Source organism: Zonotrichia leucophrys, chromosome 24 (assembly GCF_028769735.1).
Source record: "Zonotrichia leucophrys gambelii isolate GWCS_2022_RI chromosome 24, RI_Zleu_2.0, whole genome shotgun sequence".
NCBI lineage: Eukaryota > Metazoa > Chordata > Aves > Passeriformes > Passerellidae > Zonotrichia > Zonotrichia leucophrys.
The window spans coordinates 1092456-1113052 of NC_088193.1; the positions used below are offsets into that span (position 1 = coordinate 1092456).

At 61.9% G+C, this 20597-nt stretch overlaps 3 protein-coding genes across 3 annotated transcripts; 2 read left to right on the forward strand and 1 right to left on the reverse strand.

The window, feature by feature from the left end:
- The first annotated feature begins 1639 nt into the window (after window positions 1–1639).
- Window positions 1640–6025, forward strand: IL10RA (interleukin 10 receptor subunit alpha). Its single transcript, XM_064732124.1, has 7 exons — window positions 1640–1728; window positions 2499–2619; window positions 2713–2891; window positions 3561–3727; window positions 4032–4182; window positions 4341–4465; window positions 4568–6025. Exons 1-7 carry the CDS (start codon window positions 1665–1667, stop codon window positions 5489–5491), a joined length of 1731 nt encoding a protein of 576 aa, XP_064588194.1. The 5' UTR covers window positions 1640–1664; the 3' UTR covers window positions 5492–6025.
- Window positions 6026–12531, reverse strand: SMIM35 (small integral membrane protein 35). Its single transcript, XM_064731872.1, has 6 exons — window positions 12519–12531; window positions 10802–11110; window positions 9191–9307; window positions 8676–8709; window positions 8403–8532; window positions 6026–8240 (listed from the first exon to the last, which is right to left on the reverse strand). The coding sequence occupies exons 1-5, from the start codon at window positions 12529–12531 to the stop codon at window positions 8427–8429; spliced, it is 579 nt and encodes a 192-aa protein (XP_064587942.1). The 3' UTR covers window positions 6026–8240; window positions 8403–8426.
- A 481-nt stretch (window positions 12532–13012) lies between these two features.
- TMPRSS4 (transmembrane serine protease 4) lies at window positions 13013–20534 on the forward strand. Its single transcript, XM_064731873.1, is given in 13 exon segments — window positions 13013–13177; window positions 13180–13293; window positions 16776–16806; window positions 16946–17059; window positions 17190–17342; window positions 17429–17558; window positions 18187–18288; window positions 18376–18416; window positions 18802–18961; window positions 19338–19504; window positions 19663–19758; window positions 19847–19986; window positions 20115–20534. Coding segments are annotated over 13 exon segments (1833 nt in total).
- Window positions 20535–20597: the final 63 nt, after the last annotated feature.

Consider the following 20597-nt stretch of genomic DNA (forward strand, 5'->3'; position numbering starts at 1 on the left):
AAATTCTTATCATTTGCTATGCCTGTTGTGCCAAAGTAGGATGAAATACGGAGATTGTTTACCCACAGTGATGGGGTTTTGTTTCCTTGGCCTATCAGGGTGTGTGTGTGTTGGGACTGTTGGGTGACCGTCACGAGATTTGGGTAGTTGAATGCTTGGCACATTCAGTTTAGATGTAATGTAACATAGTGTAACATAGTATAATAAAGTATATAGTATAATATATATATTATATATATAATAAGGTATATAGTATAATATATATATAGTATAAAATAATATAGTATAATAAAGCAATTAATTAACCTTCTGATAAGATGGAGTCAGATGCATTTTCTCTCCCCTCTGTTGGGAGCAAAAACATCATCTACAGCCCTGCTGCAACATCATCCAAGCATTCTGCAGAACTCTTGTTCCTCCTCAGCCTCTTTCACTTTCCTCTAAATTGCCAACCGCTTCTCCCAGTTCTCTGAAGCGCCTCACCCGCAGGGCCAGCCCCTCTGTGGCTTTTCCACAGAACTCCCACTCTCCTGCCTTTTGGTCCCGTTGTTTCTCATTGCCATGACTTGCCCAAAACACAGTCTGTGCCTTTGGGGGGCAGCTGCAGAGTGGCAGGACACCACTCTGATGGGGATACACCAGGGCAGGGAGCAGATCTGCTGCTGGTGCTCCAGCCAGGCTGAGAGTTTTGGCAGCTCCTGGCCTTTGTCAGAAAGGATAAGTCCGAGAAAACAGGAGAAATCTCCCACTTCAGCCTTTAAGATGGTTCTTCCAAAAGGAGCCTGCATGTCTGTGCCCACCTTGATGCTCTCTGTCCACAGCACTTTTGGTTTCTCTTGCTCTTGTTGTCTGTGTTCTTTCCACGAATTCCCCAGCGGGAAATTCCTCTTGTTGTGCAAAATCACTCTCCATCACATGAGGACCCCAGGAAAGCCCTCAAGCCAGCTCTGGGGCAAAGCAGAGCACTCACACTCAGGCTGCTGGGTGGTGATTTGGGTAGGACATCCCCCAGACCCCACAACCACGGGATCACAGCCACACCTTTGGGGCCTCCAGAGCCCTGGGGACAGTGGCAGCCCCTGTGTCACACGGGATTTCCAATGCCACCCCTGTGTGAGGCTGTTTGCAGGACACAGGATAGCCCAGAGGGTTTCACTCAGCCCCAGGAATGGAGAAAGGGGAATTGCAGGCTGAGCCCAAAGGGAGGGACAGCCAGAACCCCCTCCTGGGGCTGCAGGGCTGCTGGAACCTGGCTGGATTCAGCTGCTGGCAGGACAGGACACGGAGCTGTGCTCAGGAAAACCCCTGTGCCAGGTCACCCTCGGTGCTACCACTCACCTGTGCCCTGCTTTTATCATCTCATTTCACAACAAAACGGCAGAGGCATCCCTTACTCGTTCTCTCCTTTCTCAGCACAGCCCAGCTCTGCTCAGAAAAGCCCCAGAGCTGTTCCTCTCCAGCTCTGTCGGAAAGCCCAGCCCAGGCTGAGGCTGGCGGTGAGTGGGTGGACAGCAAAGAGAAGTGGAAGTGGCTGCTCGGTGACTTTCCTGACGCCTCGGAGACGTCACTGAGCCGGCCCCTGGGGGAAAAACGAGCGCTCGGCTCCCGCCGGGGCACAGCCCGGCCCCGCTCTGCGCTGCTGCCACGGAGGATGCTGAGCGGCCATGGTCCCCTCTGCCACCGCCCTGGCGCTCGGCCTGGCGCTGCTCCTCGCCTGCCCTACCCACGGTGAGTCCCTCCTGCCGGCTTTCATCGCCCTGCTGGCCCAGGCTGAGCCTCGCAGCTCCGGGTGGGATCCGTGGGATGGGGGACAGGATGGGAGGCACAGCCTGGACGCCTTTGCTGGGTGCTCAGTGCTCAGATCGGCGCTTGGGAGCAGGGCATGGCCAGGGCTCCTCACTCACTGCTTGCCTTTCACTGCTGGTTGGGAGCCCCAGGACTCAGTGAATTGCAGCAGCCTCGCCTGTCCCCCCTGGTCCCCATGTCCCCATTGTCCCCATTGTCCCCATGAGGGGCCACAGGCAGTGGGGACATGGCACTGGGCTGGGGGTTGGCCAGCAGGCAGCAGCTGCCAGGGACACCTGCAAGCGAAAAGTGTCAGATGTCATCAGCGGGGCTTTTCTGCCAGGTGACAACACGGAGATCAGGCAGGAGGTGTGAAAAGTCTGGTTTCACCCAGGCAGCAGAAGAGCAAAACAGGAAAGCCGAGTCCAAACAGAGCTGGTGGCGAGCGGCAGGGGATGGGGGATGCAAATACAGCTCCTTCCCTGGGGCTGAGAAGCACCAAGAAACCCCAGCTGGGCTGTCCCAAAAAAGAAAGAGGAAGGAGAAGAGGGGGCTGAGCAAATCCTGGAAGCTGGAAAGAGAAACCTTTGGGGTGGTCAGTGCTGTCACGTCACCCATCACGGGTGAAGCTGCACGAGGCCGTCCCAAGGTTCCTGGGGGCTGAGGTGGGGCAGGGCTGTGCAGCCCCACCTGAGCCCAGGTGTGCCCCACAGGTGAGGAGCTGCCCATGCCCCGTTCTGTACACATCACCACAGAGATGGGCTGGCACCTGCTGCAGTGGGAGCCGGGGCACGGCAGCCCCAGCAACGCCAGCTACGAGGTGGAGTACATCGTGTGAGTAACAGCGAGGGGGAGTAACAACAACGGGTCCTGCCCTGCCCAGTGCCTGCCCCAGCTCTCTGCTCACCCCCGGTGCTTCTCCCACAGCTATGGCACCCGCGTGCCCTGGACAGCCATCCCCGAGTGCTGGAACACCACGGAGCTCTCCTGTGACCTCACCCACTACACCATGGACCCGGGGAAGCGCTACCACGCGAGGGTCAGGGCTGTGGCCGGGAACATCACGTCCGCCTGGAAAATGACTGGAAGCTTCTTGCCAGAGCAAGGTGCCTTGGGCTCTGTCTGCAGCCTGTGCTGGAGCTGGGGGGGTCAGGGTGCTCTTTTGCGGAGGGAGTCAAAAACTCTACAACTCTGTGAAAGTTGTAAAGCTGGTATGTTTATTATTGCAGCGCTGGACGCATGCGGAGGTTACTCTCTTTAAAAGGCATGCGTACCTTAGGGAGCTTCGGGTCTCTTTTTACCTCTTTTTCAAATACACATGCATACAGTTTCACAATAGGTTCATACATATTTATTTTTTACGGATTTCACGTGACATTTGCTGCTAGTTCTTTTTTTTATCAGAAAAAATTCTTAGGCCAAGTTGACTTGCTTCTACAGCAGTTTCTGTCTTTCTTTATTTGTCTCCTCTTGTCTCTCCTTTATCTGTCTTTCATTGGCTCAGTTTTCTCTTTAGCTTAGGCCTTACAGACTTAAGATGTATATTTCACCTAAATTGAAATGGATTTCTACTCTGGGGGATTTTTACTCTGTCTCAGGGCTAAGGGATGAACGGGAGCTGGGATATTTCCCTCCCCACCTTCCTGGAGGGCTGTGCAGGGGGATGGAGCAGCCCGAGGGCGGGTGGGATGGTCCCGGCTCGGTGTGGTGCTGCAGGGGCTGAGCTGTGAACAGGAAACAGCCCTGACCTGCCCTTGTGACTGCTCTGCTTCCAGCTGGCCCTCGCCTGGCCGGGCAGAGCCTCTCCGTGATGGGCAACTCCATCCAGGTGCGGCTGCGGCTGCTGCTGCGCCCCGGGAGCATCAGCCCCGAGAACAGCGAGCTGCAGAGGGAAATGAGCCGCTACCACGTGTACCTGCGGAGGACTCGGGACAACCACACGGTGAGAGGAGTGGCTGTTCCCCTGCTGTCCCCGTCTGTCCCACAGGGCGCTGCTCAATGGAAAAACAGACTGTTGGAGCAGGAGTAAGTGCTGAGCTTTGTCACAGCCACAGCGGCACAGAGAGGCTTCTCTGCGTGTTTTATGGCAGAGTTTTCCAGCTCTCGGGGGAATTCTGGATCTAGCTGCTGTCATCATTGTCACAGCACACCTTGGGGACTCTCCCAGGGCACAGCAGAGGAGGAGGAGGAGGGAGGGAAGCAGGAGCTGGAGGCTCCCAGGTTCCAGCCCGTGCTGTTTCTTGCAGATCACGGTGGTGAAGAACAGCACCGAGTTCACCATCAGGGAGCTGTTCTGGCTCACAGAGTACTGCCTGAGCGTGGAGCCCAGCCTGGCCAACATGCCCGTCCCCAGCATGCGCTCTGATGAGCAGTGTGTCACCACCGGCCCCAGGGACAGTAAGTGACACCCAGGGAGGGGGAACCATGGGATGCTGACCCCCCATCCCAGCCTCCTGGCCCTGGCAGTGTGGGGATCCACGCCAGGGCAGCCTCTGGGTGCTGTGAGCACTGAGGAATCCCCTCTCCCCCTCACCTGGTCACGTCCTCTCTTGCAGGGAGTGCAGAGCTCCTCCCGACCATCCTCAGCTCCTTCTTCATCACCCTGTCCTTGTTGGGGCTCCTGGGGGCTCTGCTGGCCTGTACCTACATCAGGAGACCTGTGAGGACACCGTCTGCCCTGGTAAGGCAGGGACAGTGCCCTGCAGGCTCGGGGAGGGCTGGGAGAGGCAGGCACCCACCAGGGATGAAGCACAGCTCACTCCCCTCTTCCTCTCCCTCCCAGAAGTCCCTCATGAAGCAGAGCTCGCTCTGGGTGGAGCAGGAGCCCCCATCCTCGGGCAGCCTGGATGCAGACCCCATCCAGCAGCTCTTCCTGTGCCACAAGGAGCCCCAGCTGGGCAGCAGCCCTGACAGCAGCACCAGCACAGCCCAGCAGCCCCTGGAGCAGGGCTGGAAGCTGTCAGCGTGGCCCAAGGACCGTCTGGGACCCACAGCGAGCAGAGACAGCAGCGGCACCAGCACTGACAGCGGAATCTGCCTGCACATCCCTTCCTCCTCCTCCTCATCCTCCTCCTCCTCCCTGAGCTGCTCCTTGGCCCCCGAGCCCCAGGGCTACAGGCAGCAGCTGCCCAGGGCTGAGGACAGCGGGGTGGGCTTGGGCAGCCCCTGCCCTGCTGCTGGCTGCTCCTCTGGCAGTGGGAACACCAGCCCAGGGCTGTGCCCTGCCCCTGGCCAGGCTGAAGTGGAGTTCAGGGGGTACCTGCAGCAGTCCAAGGGCACCGTGGAGCCAGAGAGGGCCCCGGGGCAGGGAGAGCCCCTCCTGGGCTGTGCAGGGTCCCTGCAGGGCCTGGGCAGCACCGACGCCGTGCTGGACATGGAGTGCTGTGAGCTGGCTGTGGCCAAGGGGTATCTGAAGCAGTCCAACCCCGAGCATCCCCTCACACAGCCCCTCTCTCCCTGGGGAGCCCCTGCCTGTGTGTTCTCCAGCCAGGAGGGGCCCCAGGTGCCCACTCTGCTGAGCTGGGCAGCCCCAGGGGCTCCACTGACCTCCAAAGCCAGCCCTGATCCGAAAACTCCCTTCGATCTGCACATCTTCTACAACACTGCCTTCCCTGGGGTGCTGCCCAGCCTCGGCTCCAGCTGGGTCCCGCTGCCCACCCCGCCCCTGGGCCAGATCAGCGGGGACAGCAAGGACAGCCGCCTGTGACCCTGGGGCCACCAGCCTGGGCTGCGACCCAACTACCTCGAATGCCACTGGATAAGCTACTCCTGACCCTGGATGTGCACAGTGCCAGCCGTGAACCAGGAGCACCAGCTCAGCCCCTGATGGGGGCACCCCTGCAGCCACCCCAGCTAAGGGGACACAGGGATGCGCTGTGCTGGGGGCTCATCCCCACCTCCTTGGGACACCAAGGTACACCCAGGGCACCTCTGCCTTGCCAGCACGGGCTGCAGGGCCACTCTGGGGGCTGGGCCGGTCCTGTGCTTCCACTTCCCCCTGTCCTGGGCCAGCTGGGCTGACGTCCCCACTCCCGGTGCCATCCCAGCCTTTCACAACACAGAGACTGAGGTCAGGCTGACATCAGCACCCTGCTGCTGGCAGCACGGGGCTCCTGCCCTGCCTGACCCCAGGGATGGACCCAGAGCCCTTCCCGACCCTACAGAGACCCCTGGGGGAGCCCAGGGCAGCATCTGGGATGCACCCACAGCCCCTGCAGGAGCCAGGGCACTCCTACCCACACTATGGTCTGTGTTCTGCCACTCTCGGACACAGACACTATTTATTGCATTTCATTTGTAAATACAGAAAGGATGTGTTATTTATTTGGTCTATTTGCCTGTTTATCCTCTCCTGAGGCCAAGCTGAGCTGTCTGTTTCCAGATTTGGATGTTGTCCATCAGCAGGATGCAATGTGCCTTTGCCTCGTGTGTGGAGGGGAATTTCCACGTCATAACTGGGAAAAAGGAGAACTAAGCCAGGTCTCCAGGAGCTTCTCAGGAATTTGTGGGGGCAATCACCAGAGGAGCAACAGGGAAAAGGAGCTGGGCTCTCCCAGTGATCCCATAGGAATGGAAAAGGAGCTGGGCTCTCCCAGTGGTCCCACAGGGATGCACATCCCATGGGACAGCCCCAGGGAGGGACAGGAGGACAAATCAAACCCAGGGGTGGAGGAAAGGCGAGAGCCAGGGCTCTGCTCAGCAACGTGGTGCTCGGTCACAGGTTGGGCTCCATGACCTCAGAGGTCTTTTCCAAACAAATCGATTCTGTGAACAGCTGTCATCAGAGTGGAAACAGGGTGAGCTCACCAGCAGCTCCTCCAGGTCTCAGGGAAGTTTTTCCAGAAGTCATTTCCAGGAACCTTCAGGGTGGGAAACCCTCCTGGGGGAATGTGGTTTTCAGGTGAAGGGTTTTTTGGGTTTCTTTTCAGCTTTTCCAGCGCAGGCAGGAGGAGGGGGCTGATCCTTTGTGTTTCCTTCTTTTACACCTCTCTTACATGGCACTGCTCACACATGAGATCCATCCCTGCATCCCACAGGGATGTGGAGGGCACTGAGAGCCTCCTCCTGCCCCTCCACTGGCCCCATCTCTTCTCCTCTGTGCATTTTGAGGGTTAAAACTTTTTGCTTTCTTTTTATTTTTTTCCAACTTCCTCTGGAAAATGCAGTCATCAAAAACGTGGCGCTTTTTTTTGTTTTTCTTTTGAACGCCGCTGACGTCGGGCCCCACGGGCGGATCCTGCGTCACGCAGGGCTCTGCTGGGTCCTGCTCACAACGAGGGCTCCCAGCCCCCAGCAGCTGCATTTCCCCTTCCCCTGAGCAGTCAGAGGTCTCCTTTGAGCCAGGAGAAAGCCGCAGACCACAGGGTTCAGTTTCGGTGGCCGAGAGCACAGCTGGTCCCTCTGAATTCTGAAATTTCCCTGGAAATCCCGCTCTGTCCTCACTGGTTTCCCTACGCACACAGCCACGTGGCTCTCGTGAGTTTTTCCTTTTTCTTCTGAGAGAAACTTGCAAAGAAATGGTCCCAAGGCTCCCCACCGTGCCTCACCAGCCCCCCTGGGCAAGCAGGGCCCCTCTCTGTGGCCACAGAACCTCCCCAGGGCTGTTCCTGTGCTCCAGGAACTTCACAGCCCCTTGTTCTGCTGAAAACAAAGGCAAGTGGCACCAAAAATCCACAAGGAACTTCCACAGGGGCTTTCTGAGGCGTTTCCTTGCACTGGGAGTGTGGAGAACCAACTTCCATCCATGTGGGTGCAGGTACTGGATGGAGGAGGAGGAGGAGGGTTGAGACAGATTTCCCATTTCCTCTCGGTGTTTTCTGCAGTTGCACCAATGCACTCACCCAGTTTTGGGGCTGCTCCTCAGCTGGTTCCCTGAGGACCAGCCTGGTGCCAGGGCTCTGGTGTGCAGGAGGCTGGGAGGTCTCTGAGCCGTGGGGAATGTTTTCTGCAGGATGCTGAGGAATCCTGGACAAAGCTGCATCCTCTTCCTCCATCCCAAGCACCAGCCCAGGCACCTCCTGTGCACTCGTGGCTGCAGGGACCCAGTGAGGGAGCTGCAGGTGGAGGAGATGCCCAGGGAATTCGTGGAGTTTCCCTCTCTGGAGATGTCCCAAACCCACCTGGGTGAGTTCCTGTGTCACCTGCTCCTGGTGACCTTGGGCACAGGGCGGTTGGGCCAGAGGTCCTTTCCAGCCCCAAGGATTCTGTGATCCTGGGAAGATTTTTCAGCAACAGAAACTGCACCGTGGCCATTTGGGTTGAAATCCAACAAATTCAGGGGCTGTTTCTTACAGAAGTGAAAACGGAGGAATTCCCCCCGGGCAGTTTTGGTTGCTTTTTCTGTTGGTGCTGGGCTGTGAGTGAGAGGCAGAGAGGGGAAGCTCTGCAGGAGCACCCGGGGCTCCAGCCCCATCCTCTGTGCCTGGGACAGCAGGAAAGGAGACACAAACCAAGGCCTGTGGGGGAAAAAGCAAACCCAGAGCTCAGGGAAAGGCTCTGAGCCCCAGAGCCGCAGGCAGGACTGGAAAACCTTGGGCTGTGCTGAGGAAAGCTGTGATGCCCAGGGGCTGCCAGGCAGCACGGAGGCTTTGGGGGGGACAAGGGGATGTCCTTCCTACCTGCTCAGCAGCCCAGCTCTCCCCTCACGGCCTCTGGCTGTGGAAGGGCTCGTAGGCACTGCCCGAGGTGCCCAGCGAGCCGCTGATGCTGAAGGGTGGCACCAGCTCCAGTGCCACCGAGCCCAGCCCGCTGCAGGGACAGCACAGAGGTCACCGAGCTGCAGACCCTTCCTCCTGCAGCCCCTGCCAGCAGCAGGACTGGCTGGGGAGGGGCTGTGGCTCTGCTCAAGGGGAGGTTCCAGCCTGCCCTGGTACCCCCATGGCATCACTCACCGCGAGTGGTAGAGGCTGAAGACAAAGTCAGGCCCTGGGGAGGCACGAGGAAGAGGAGGGAGAGGAGTCAGAGCCATGTGCTGCTGTGAACCCACCTTTGCTTTGCTGTGAGGGGCAGGGTGGGGACAGGCAGCAGGACATTGCTGTGCATCCTCCTCCTCCCCTCAGGGTGCCCCCAGCTTGACCCTGAGCCCCCTGCACCAGGGGTTCCCATCTGCCGTGTTCCCCACACCCCAGGCCCTGCAGCCCCATGCTCTGAGCCCCCCTGCCCTGTCCCCCCATTCCCTGAGCCCTCTGCCTTGCCCTGGCCCCCCATCCCTTGCCGTATCACCCTGTTCCATCCCCCTGTCCCCCTGTCCCCTGCCCTGTCCCCCCCATCCCATCCCATCCCATCCCATCCCATCCCATCCCATCCCATCCCATCCCATCCCATCCCATCCCATCCCATCCCATCCCATCCCATCCCATCCCATCCCATCCCCTTGCCCCCTCCCCATGTCCCCCGTCCCACTCACGGCGCTGGCATTGTCCCCGCCGGTACCAGCGGATGAAGGTGTAGCCAAAGCTGGCCAGGATCAGCAGGGCCAGCCCGATGCCCAAGACAACCCCGAGGACCCTGACGGGCTCTTGTCCTGGAAAGCAGAGGCAGGAGGGGCTCTGCACACAGACCCCCGGGAGGCTGCGGGTCCCCATTGTCCCCTGCAGGGCACAGGACAGCCGGGAGCGGGGTTCAACACTCCGGCATGAGCTGTCCCCACTGCAGCGCTGCCAGCACCGAGGCACAGCGATTTCTGCTGTCCCCAAAGCCCCATGGAGGGGATCAGCGCTGTCCCCAGGTGGGACGGTCACTGGGAGCCAAGGTGGCCACCCTGACCGGGCTGTGTCCCCACCGCTCGTGGGGCGCTGCTCCTTTCCTGGTGGCGCTGGAGCCATTCCTGGGCCGGCAGTTCCCTCTAGAGGATGCTTCTGTCAGCACCAGCAGCGGCTCCGCCAGCGCCGGGCGGGGACAGACACGGCCGGGGCTGTGCGGGACCTGTGCGGGCTCTGCACCGCCCCATCCCTGCCCTCCGGCAAAACCCAGCACCGATCAGAGCTCCCGGGGCTGCCAGGGCACCGAGGGGCCGGGCACAGCCCCTGAGCATCGATTCCTGCACGGACAGCTCTGCTGGGCTGTGCCAGGCGGGCACAGGGGGTTTGGGCATGGCCAGGAGGGCACAGGGAGTTTGGGCACTGCCCTGCAGCACGGCCAGGGGGGCTCAGGGGGTTTGGGCACTGCCCCCAGCACAGCCAGGAGGGCACAGGGACGGGAATCGATGCGGCACCGAGGAGACAGCGGAAGGGGATGACCTAAGAGCGGCTAAATTTAGGCAGATGCCAGCGGAGTGAGAACATTTCCCCTGTGGTCGCGGTGTTTACACGGCGAGCGCGGCCCCGGCGCGTCCTGCAGCCCGCAGCACCCGCTCCGCCTGGCGGGACGGACAAACAGCCGCGGAGCGCCGGCCGCCGCTCCCGGGGCTCGCGGGGAGGAGCGGGACCTGCCCTGCCCTTCCTTTCCCTGCCAGCCGGCCCTCCTGGCACGGCTCAGCATCCGTGGGTGCCAATGTGCCTGCTGGGGCAGGGGCGAGAGGCAGCGCCAGGACCCCCGAGAGGGCGAGGGCAGGGAGCCCCGGGACCCCCGGACAGGGTGAGCGAGGTCAGGGAGCTGTGACAGCCCCGGGACCCCCGCACAGGGCGAGGTCGCGGAGCTGTGACAGCCGTGAGTCACGGCGAGCCGCAGGGCCGGAGCAACATGCTGTAACAGCCTCCCTGAATCAGCCGGCTGCCGAAACTGCCCCGTCCCCACGCCCACGGCCCGTGGGAGGGTGACGGCGCCGTGCCCGGGCCCTGCCCCGTGCCCGGTGTGGGAGGCGTCCCTGCCCTGGCACCCTCGGCAGCAGAGGTGCCCGCATCCCAGGGCACGGCTCTGAGCAGCGCTGCAAGGGCACAGCACCCAGCAGTGAGCCCCAGCCCATGGGAGCAGGGAGGGAGGGCAGCAAAGCACTGCCCGGGCCGTGAACAGCCCAGCTCTGTCCCCTGAGGGGGGCAAACGCACCAGCTCACCTGTGCGGGGTCCATGTCCTGCTCACCTGTGTGGAGGTCCATGTCCTGTGCCACAGGAGCTGCTCTCGTTATCCCAGCCTGGCGCTGCTGCTGAGCCCTGTCTGTGCTGGAGCCTGGCACGTCCTGCCTGTCCCCTGGTGACACGGCTGCCTCCCTGCAGCGAGGCTGGGCTCCAGCCCTGGCCCACTGGTCCGACTGGTTCTCGGGGAGAAAGCAGAGGAGCTGCAGCAGGCACAACCGAGAGCACAGCGCCGTGCTCAGCCCGCCTGCGTGGGCAGCTCTGCCCTCCCGCTGCTGCAAGAGGCTGAACTGGGAGCACTGGGAGTACTGGGAGCCTGAGGGGCAGGGACAGCCCGGACACAGGTGTGTGCAGATCAAGGGACAGACCGGACACAGGTATGCCCAGCCCGAGGGACAGACCGGACACAGGTGTGCCCAGCTCTGGCAAGGTGCCCGAGTGGCCGTGTTCTGCGATTGTCACCTCTCAGCAGCTAGGAAGGGGCAGAGGCCCACGCAGAACCCAGGCTGGGTGGCTCAGGGGACAGGGAAGGACAAGGGGGACCCTCAGCAGCTGCTCCCAGTCAGACACATCCCAGAATGAGGCACTTACAGCTCTACTTGATCATCTCCAAGTCCCAAACCAGAGCTTCTCTTGGGAATCAGCTCCTGGTTGTAGAAAGAGGGAAAACCTCCTGTCGCTGCAGGGAAAAGTGACAAAAGTGTCTCCAGGGAAAAGTAACAGGCTGTGACCCTTAACAGCTGGGAACTGGGCGGGATTGCTCCTTGCCTTGGAGAGGACAGGGATGGGATGGGATGGGATGGGATGGGATGGGAAGGGATGGGATGGAGTGGGATGGGATGGGGCTGTGTCTGTGGGACTCAGGGATGGTCACTCAGCCCTGGCCAGCCCAGCCTGCCCTCTGCCTGACCCCAGCAGAGCCAGATGCCCAGAAGGCTGTGCCATGCCCAGAGCAGGGAAGGGTGACAGTGGCACTCCAGGAAGCACAGCCCCGGCGGCTTTGGGGCTGTGACACAACACCTGCAAAGCTCAGCTGCAGCCTCAGGGCCTGCGGGTCCCCAAGGGAGGAGCGGCTGTTTCTGCCGTGGCTCCCGGGCTGCTCTGCCTTCCATGGCAGAACTGGGATGCTCTGGGGAGGCTGCCAGGACCTGCCAGGTGCACCAAGGCCTGCCCAGCTCCCACTGCTGCAGCCCGTGAGACGTTTCTCAAGCTGAAACCTGCCACAGCAGCACAGGGCCCTGCATCCCTGGCTGCACATCCCACATCCTCTGGGCATCCCGCACCTCCCAGTGGGGCTGGATGCTCAGTGTGAATGTGGGGAGGGTGCCCCTTACTGCAGAGCCACAGGAGCATCCCTGGCCAGGCTGTGCAATGGGCAGGATCCTGCTGGCAGGGCTGGGCTGGCACAGCTCCCTGAGGAGCTGCAGGCCGTGGGTGCTCTGCCACTGGCAGCAGCAGCAGGGCCGTTGGGAAAGCTGCATTTCCACGGGAGAAGGGGGTAATTAGCTGCATTTCCATAGGAGAATGGGGTAATTAGCTGCTCGGCACATCCTGCACACCCAGCACCTCCAGCATGAGTGGCAGAGGGCACCAGCAGCCTCCCCGACCCCAGCCCGCTCCCTGGGCACCCTCACCCCCTTGGGTGCTCCCTCCCATCCTGCCGGGCTAAGGCAGACAGCCCCATCCCAGAGGGATTGGTTATTCCTGGATAATCACGGACCCACGAACCTCAGTCATCCCGAGATCACCCCACAGCTCTCCTACTACCATCCCTGGACAATCGATGAATCACTGACTCTCAGCCCTCCAACTATGATTTATTAATCTAGTTACAAAACAACTAATAATGCCCCAGACAGAAAAGGACACCTTATGGTGCCCCCCTTGCAGCCTGGGGTCACCTCCCACGGGCACCCCCTGCCTTCCCTTAACTCCCCCAGCCCTGGCAGCCGTGACCCGGTCCTGGCGGGGACACAGAGCCCGAGTGACCCAGAGCACAAACTCTGCTCCTTTCCTCCTCCACCTACTCGAACCTCGCTTTGACAACAGCCCCGCGCAACGCGGAAGAGCCGCACAAAGAGCGGGATGGCCCTGGATCCTCTTATCATCAGGAGGAGCAGGAAAAATCAGTCCGTTCCCTCCTGATAAGCCACTTGGTGACAGCAGCCCGGCAGGTGAGTCACCTGCGGTGCAGATGCTCGGGAGATTAGCGCAGGTGATGGTGCTGCTGATAGACCGGTGTTGTATTACAATACAAACCAGAATTCCTGTTTCACAACTCCCCTTGTGGGTTTTAAGGAGGGCCGGGGCGGCGCTGCCCCAGTGCGAGCGCGGCGTGGGCAAGGAGCGGGCACGGAGTGGGCACGGAGCGCAGGGCACGGGCTGCGGAGCACCGCGGGCCGGCTCCAGGGCAGCCGCAGCCTCCGCGGGCCCGCACCGGGCACAGCCGCCGGCATTCTGCGGGCAAAGGACCCCGCCGGAGCTGCACGGACATGGTGAGTCTGTGGCAGCGCTGCCCCCAGCCCCGGGATGGGCACCGGCCCCACGAATACCCCGTGCTCCCAGCCCGGAGCGGTGCTGAGGGGATGGGGCAGCCCAGAGCCAGGGAGCTGCTGCTCCCCAGCAGCCAAAGAAGGGTTTCCCCTGTTCCCCACATCCCTCCGTGGCTGGGCACGGAGCTTGGGGGCCAAGGAAGGGTTTCCCCTGCCCCTCACATCCTCCATGGCTGGGCACGGAGCTTGGGTGCCAAGGAAGGGTTTCTCCTGCTCCTCACACCCCTTCTGTGGCTGTGCATGGACCTTGGGTGCCAAGGAACGGTTTCCCCTGCTCCTCACCTGGCACAGAGGTTGGGTGCCAAGGAAGGGTTTCCCGTTGCTCCTCACACCCTTTTGTGGCTGGGCATGGTGCTTGGGTGCCAAGGGAGGTTTTCTCCTTGCTCCTCACCTGGGCACAATGCTTGGGTGCCCCCATCTCTCTCTCCCACATTTCTGGGGCTGCATTTCCCTTTCCTGGCCCAGGGAACAGACAAGCAAGGCAATGCCCCCCATGCCAAGGGGAACAGCACCTCCTGAAGGGTCTGATCCCCCTCCTGGGCACTGCCTGGGGGAGAGCCAGGCCCTCCCAGCACAGCTGCCAGTGCCTCTGCTCAGCACAGAGGACACACCTGGGCAGGTAGAGCCACCAAAGCCCGGGCAGTCCCTCCCTGGCAGGGGGACACTTCCCCAGGAGGGCACAGGGGTATGGCCAGGCTCGCTGGGCACTGCCAACCCCCCAGCAGCAGCAGCAGCAGAGCGGCACATCAGCCCTGCAGGGTGGGGAGCTGCCCTGCAGCGCCTGCACACACCCATGGGGTAAATCCCCCAGCCAAGGAGTCACCCTCGCAATCCGATCGCCCTGAGAAGCTCGGCGGGGTGAGGGAAGAGCAGCTGCTCCCGAGGGAGGGACAGAGCCCTCAGCACACCCTGCATGGATCCCTGCTCACAGAGGGGAAGAGGCTCTGCAGAACTGCACGGGCAGAGCTGGAGCTGGCACGGCCACGGTGCCATGGAGAGCTCCAGGAGAACGCAGCAAGGGAGCTCAATCAGTCACGGTAGCACGGAGCTCTGCAGGAAATCATGGGCCTCCACTCCTGCCCTGGCTGTGGATTTAACCAGTGCAGCTCCTGCTCGTGGTGGGGCTGGAGAGGAGTCACGGAGAGGCAGCCCCAAGCTCTGGATCCCTTTGGAACTGAGCAGATTCATGGACTGAAGAAAATGCAAAAAAAAACCCCAAACCCAATTATCACCCATCTCATCTGCATCCACACCAGACTTGGTGTCTTAGAAAGGAGCCCAGCAGGGCATGAGGACATGGGGACAGCTCTGGGCAGTGTATGAGGTGATGGGGACAGCTCTGGGCAGTGGCTGAGGTGATGGGGACAGCTCTGGGCAGTGGATGAGGTGATGGGGACAGCTCTGGGTGGTGTCTGATGTGATGGGGACAGCTCTGGCCCTGTGGGGACAGAGGAACAGCCGTGCTGCTGCAGAGGGCCCTGCAGGATCCATCCCAGCCCGGGCCCGTTCCCACAGGGAACCGTTAGGATCCCATTATCCAGGAGGTGCCCAGCCCAGGCCCAGGTGACACAGGAGGTCAGCAGGAGGCAGGACCAGCCCCACGTGCCCTGGGCTGGCAGAGGTTGGGGCAGCATTACAAAACTCCCCAGCCTCGGGAGCTCTTCCCTTCTCTGCAGAGAGGTGGCTCAGGAAGGGCAGCGAGGTGGGAGATGCAGGGCTCAGGTTCCCTGCCCACCCTGCCCTCCTGCTCCAGCAGCTCCCTGGCACCAGGAAACAGGTTCTGCACCCCAGAGCCCGTGCAGGGGTGGGGAATTGGCACAGGCTGCCCACACTGGGCATGGGTGCCAGCTGAGCCTGGCTTTGGGAGGAAGGCTGCTGGCATCTCCTCAAGGAGCCAGACTCCAGCGTGCTGGGACACGGTCACACGGCACCAGGCAGGAGACAGCCCTCCCCTGCACAGGTCACTGCTTGTCCCCAGCGCCAGCAGCCCCAGCCACGCTGCAGGGACACGGCAGGGAGGCGACAGCTCCTGGCTCACGCAGCCAGCCTGCCTTTGTGTGCCAGCCCAGGGATAATGGCTTGGCACTGGCTGTAAACCCTGCTGGAAGGGTGTGTGTGCATGGCTGAGCATGCCCTGGCACTGTGACCCGGGGCACAGAGGGCTCCCCTCTCCTCTGACCTTGGCACACAGCCCCAGTGCCCCCACACTGCTGTGCCAGGCCTCTGAGCCCCGGGATGGCACAGGGACCTCTGGTGTGACAAACACACTGCTGTGCCAGGTCTCTGAGCCCTGGGATGGCACAGGGACCTCTGCTCCCCTCTGGTGTGACAAACTTCTCCAGACTGTGCTGCTCTTGGAGCAAAGGCTCCCAAACTCTTCTGGATCGTGCACCTGGATCTGTGGGTTTATCACAGCGGGTTTAACCCCCCTTACCTGCGCTCATGCAAAATCCTGGTCTTACCTGTGGTGGCAGAGCCCAGCAGCAGCAGCAGAGGATCTCGCTAGGGCTGGCAGGGAGCAGGCTCAGCGCAGCAGGAGCTCCTTTCCAGAGGGCTGCTCTGTGGCACGGCACAAGCACGGCTGGAAATCACGGAGCGGACACCGGCAGTGCCCACCTGAGCCTCCCGAGGGGGCTCAGGGCTCCAGCCTGCCCACCGAGCATGGACTCACAGCACCTGCCCGCCCATGGCCGGGGTTTCTCGTACGAGGAGCTGCTCCAGGAGGACAATTCTGAGATAACTCCGAGCAGCTCAAGCGGATCGATGCCTGACTCATCCCCTGTGCAGCCCCGGCTGTGTTTACCCCGTCTCTTAGCAGCGGCACAGCCCTCCCCGCCCTGGGAGCGCAGGTTCCCCGGGCTCGGGCTGGTTCCTCCGGTGTCCCTGCAGCCCGGCAGGAGCACCAGGGCTGTGCCACCCCCTTGTGACCCTGCCGGAGCCACAACCCCCCCGTGGTGACATGCCCTGTGCCACGGCCCCGCAGGCGTGTGTATTTTGACTCAGGGTGTCTCTGCTCACCAGAGAGCGCCTCTTTCGCAACACCTGTGACTTTTTAAGCCTCAGGTGTGTTAATGACAGTAACTCTGTGCCACTGGGAGCCACTTACTGGAACTGCACAGGTGGTGTCTATGGGAACACGGCGGCGGGTGACCCTGGGTGACCCAGAGCTGGGTGTTGTCACCGCAGCAGCACAAGCCATTCCTGGCAGCTCTGAAGTCACCTCAGGTGAAGGTTGGGGCAGTGCCCCTGCTCATCCCTGCTGCCATCCCTGGGCTGTGAAGGTTGGGGCCGTGTCCCTGCTCATCCCTGCTGCCCTCCCTGGGCTGTGAGCTCACCACGGGGCCAACCACCCTGGCTACAGCTGCCTCTCCAACCTTCCAGCTGCTCTCTGAGTCTCAGCTCGTGACTGTTTCCCTCTCTGCTTTGCAGGACTCGGCCTCGGAGCGGCTCAACGGCAGAGGTAACACGGCTGGGAGATGGGAGCTGGGGGGGATGAGAGGTGCCAGGCTGAGCCTGGCCGTGCAGGGCCATGCCCCTCTGTGTTACAGGTCCTTACACGAGGTGCCAGCCATGCAGGGTCATGCTCCTCTGTGTTTCAGGTCCCTACACGAGACCCAAATCCTCCAGGCCATCAGGCTCCTTCAAGCGTGTTGGGATCCTCGTCCTGGCCGTGGTGCTCACCCTGGCCTGTCTGGTGGCCATTGGGTTCCTGGGTACAGCTCCTGCCCTCTGCCCCTCCTTGTCCATGGCCAGGGCTCGGCCAGCACAGACCCAGCTCCCTGCTGATCCCCCCAAGCCTGCCCAGGAGCTGGAGCTGGGCACTGAGCCCCCCTCTCCCCGCAGTGAAGATTTACCTGGACCACCACTACCTGTTCTGCAAGCAGCCCCTGAAGCTGGTGCCACTGAAGCATGTGTGCGACGGGCATCTGGACTGTCTGCAGGGCGAGGACGAGGCCAACTGTCCCCAGTGGTTCTCTGAGGGGCCACCAGCCTGGGGTGAGTGCAGAACACCCCAACACAGCTCGGGGGGCCGGGCTGCTGCGTCCATCCCATGCCACAGCTGACTGTGTGTCTGCCTGCAGCCCGCGTGTCCAAGGACAGATCCATCCTGCAGGTGCTCCAGAGCCACACGGGCACCTGGTCCTGTGTGTGCCACGACCACTTCACCCCGGCGCTGGCCAGAGCTGCCTGTGAGCAGATGGGCTACAGCAGGTACCTGGCTGCTTGCCCTGCTTCGCCTTTCCTAAAAGCTGCTCAGGAGTGGGGCTCTGCTGCTCTGTGAAGCACTCAGAGCTCTGCACGAATGGTTTCAGTCCGTCCCCAGCACGCAGAGCACTCTGTGGGTGCCCAAGAGCTGCCTCAGAGCCTGGCAGCCTCCTGTGAGAGCAGAGTGCTGTGCCCAGCTCTGTCCCAGCCCGCGGGCACCCTGCCCTGCCCCTGCTCTGCCTCCATGTCCCCTACCTGCAGCCCTGCCCTCCCCAGAGCAGCCCAGAGTACCAGCACAGCTCACCTGGGCAGCGAGGCTCATCCCTTTTAAGATGGGTTCTGGTGTTTGAGCCACTGCAGGAGCCCAGACTGAGTCAAACCTGGCATTCTCCAGGTCCCAAATGAAACAGCAAGGAGGCCCCTGAGTCCTCCCAGAGCCACCTGCTCACTCCTCTGCATAGCAGGGAATTCTCTCCCCTCCCTGTCCCTGGGCCCTCCAGGGCTGTGACATCCCCACTTTGGCACCCCTGTCCCACAGAATCCCCTTTTCCCATGGGATCCAGGCTCTTGATGTGCTGAGGCACCCATGCCTGTCTCCCCCACACCTGAAGCCCTGTCCCCCCATGTCTCCCAGCACCCCAACATTCCAGGGCGTGGAGGTGAGCGCGGGGCAGCCTCTGCCTCCCCGCGAGGTCGTGCTGAGCAATGGGAGCCTCCAGGTGCTTGAGCCAGGCAGGTGAGTGGGGACGGTGTGCACCCCATCAGGAGCCTCTGGTGGTGCCTGGCAGAGGAGCCAAACCAGCTCTCTTCCTTCCTCCTGCAGGAAATGCCTCTCGGGGCTGGTTGTGTCACTCTTTTGCTCCAGTAAGTACCACCATGGTGCCCGGCCCTTGTGGGCACCGGGGCCTCTCTCCTGGCACAGCCCCGTGGGAATGTGGCTCCATCCCAAGCCCGTTCCATGGTGTTTGCACGAGGAAAGATGGATTTAATTACTGCTCACCTCGTTACGCCAGCATGAACCTCCCAGCAATGAAACACCTAAGGGAGGCTTACCCAGCTTTACCTTTACCGGCAAATTACCCTGATTAAACTAATTATCAGTTTAATTATCCGGGGGGCTGGAGCAGGCAGGGGGTGGCTGGACCCCTTCCAGCAGGCCTGGGGACGAGGGGGGACAGCAGCGCTGTGGGGATGAGGCACTGTGGGCACGCTGCTGTCCCTGGTTTGCCGTGTCCCTGTGTCCCCACAGACTGCGGGCAGAGCGTGCGGACCCCGCGGGTGCTGGGGGGCAGCCCGGCCGCCATCGAGGCGTGGCCCTGGCAGGTGAGCCTGCAGTACAGGAAGGAGCACATCTGCGGGGGCAGCATCATCGGGCCCGGCTGGGTGCTGACGGCCGCGCACTGCTTCAAGTGAGTGAGCACCGCCCGCGGCTCCGGGCGCTGCTGGATCTCCTGCCAGCCTAGGCCTGCTCCTCCCATCAGCCATGCCGAGCTTAGCAGTGCACTCCATCCTATGGTCAGGCTGATCCAATCCAAAATACACCCTGATTGGGGCACTATGGGCAGGAGCTCAATATCTGCTATGAGGTCACCCTAGCAATTATCCTCCTCTCCGTTGTTCTCCTCAGCGGTAACTGCACCCTCAGCACTCTGGCAATCACCCAGGAACCTCTGTACCTTATTTTCTCTATAATATGATACCTCTCTATGCTCGCTGAGACCAACGGGGCTGGCAGGGGGCTCTGGGGCTGTCCCCACAAGTGACAGCAGCGCTCTCTGTGCACAGGAACAACCCCATCATCCAGAGCTGGCGTGTGAAGGCCGGCTCGGACCTGCTGTCGGGCGCTGCCACCATCGCCGTGGAGAAGGTGTTCCTGGCCGAGGTGACCCCCGCGTCCCCCAAGGACAACGACATCGCCCTGGTGAAGCTGCGCTCCCCCGTGCACGACTCAGGTGCGCCCGGCAGAGCCCTGCCCTGGGCAGGGGGCACAATGTCCCCTGCTGGCACTGAGCATCGGGCTGGAGTGGTGATGCACAGTGTGGCACCGAGTGGGTGCCCAGCTGGTGGCTGTCCCCAGCCAGCCTGGGCCCCCCTCACATCTCCTTTCCAGACAGCACCAAGCCCATCTGCCTGCCCTACTTTGATGAGGAGCTGGTGCCGGGCACCCCTCTGTGGGTGATTGGCTGGGGCTACACAGAGGAGCACGGTGAGTGGCACAGCCCGGGGGCGGCAGGGACGAGGCAGAGCCCCCAGCAGGAGCAGAGGGTCCCTCTGAGAGGCCGTGTGTCCCCCAGGGAAGCTGTCGGAGCGCCTGCAGCAGGCTGAGGTGGAGCTCATCGACGCGCAGAGCTGTAACCTGGCCGCCTACCACGGCGATGTCACCGACAGGATGCTGTGTGCCGGGCTGCCCCAGGGCGGCGTGGACACCTGCCAGGTGTGGGGCAGGGCTGGCCAGGGCCTGGGTGGGTTCACACCCATCTGTGCCACGGCTCCTGGGAGGGAAGAGCTGCTCTGGCACGGCTGTGGCTCTGTGGGGCCATCCTGAGGGTCTGTCCTTGCCAGGGGGACAGCGGCGGGCCCCTGCTCTACTCGGGAGGGCACTGGCAGGTCGTGGGCATCGTCAGCTGGGGCCAGGGCTGCGGCACCCCCAGCACTCCTGGAGTCTACACCAGCGTCCGTGCATACCTGGACTGGATCTACGCCGTGCGCAGGGTCAGTGCCGTCCTGCAGCTCCCTTCGCTGAGCTGCCCCCAAAGGGACACTTCTGCTGCTTTGCTCTTGTTCTGGCCGCCCTTCCAGAGCCCTCAATGCCCTCTGTGCCTCTCTCTCCCCGCAGTCAGAGCTCTGAGACCTGCTGGAACAGGTCGCTCCTCGCCCCCAGCCTCCCCTCCCACCCTCTGCCCTGGCTCTGGCAGTAGCAGGGCCACAGATCTCCAGCCACGGAAGGTGAGCAAGGCTCCCAACGCCTCGTGGCAGCTGTGATTGAGGGTGCCAGAGCCCAGCCAAGGAGGCAAAGGGTGACTCGGAGTGGCGGCCGCTGAAGGA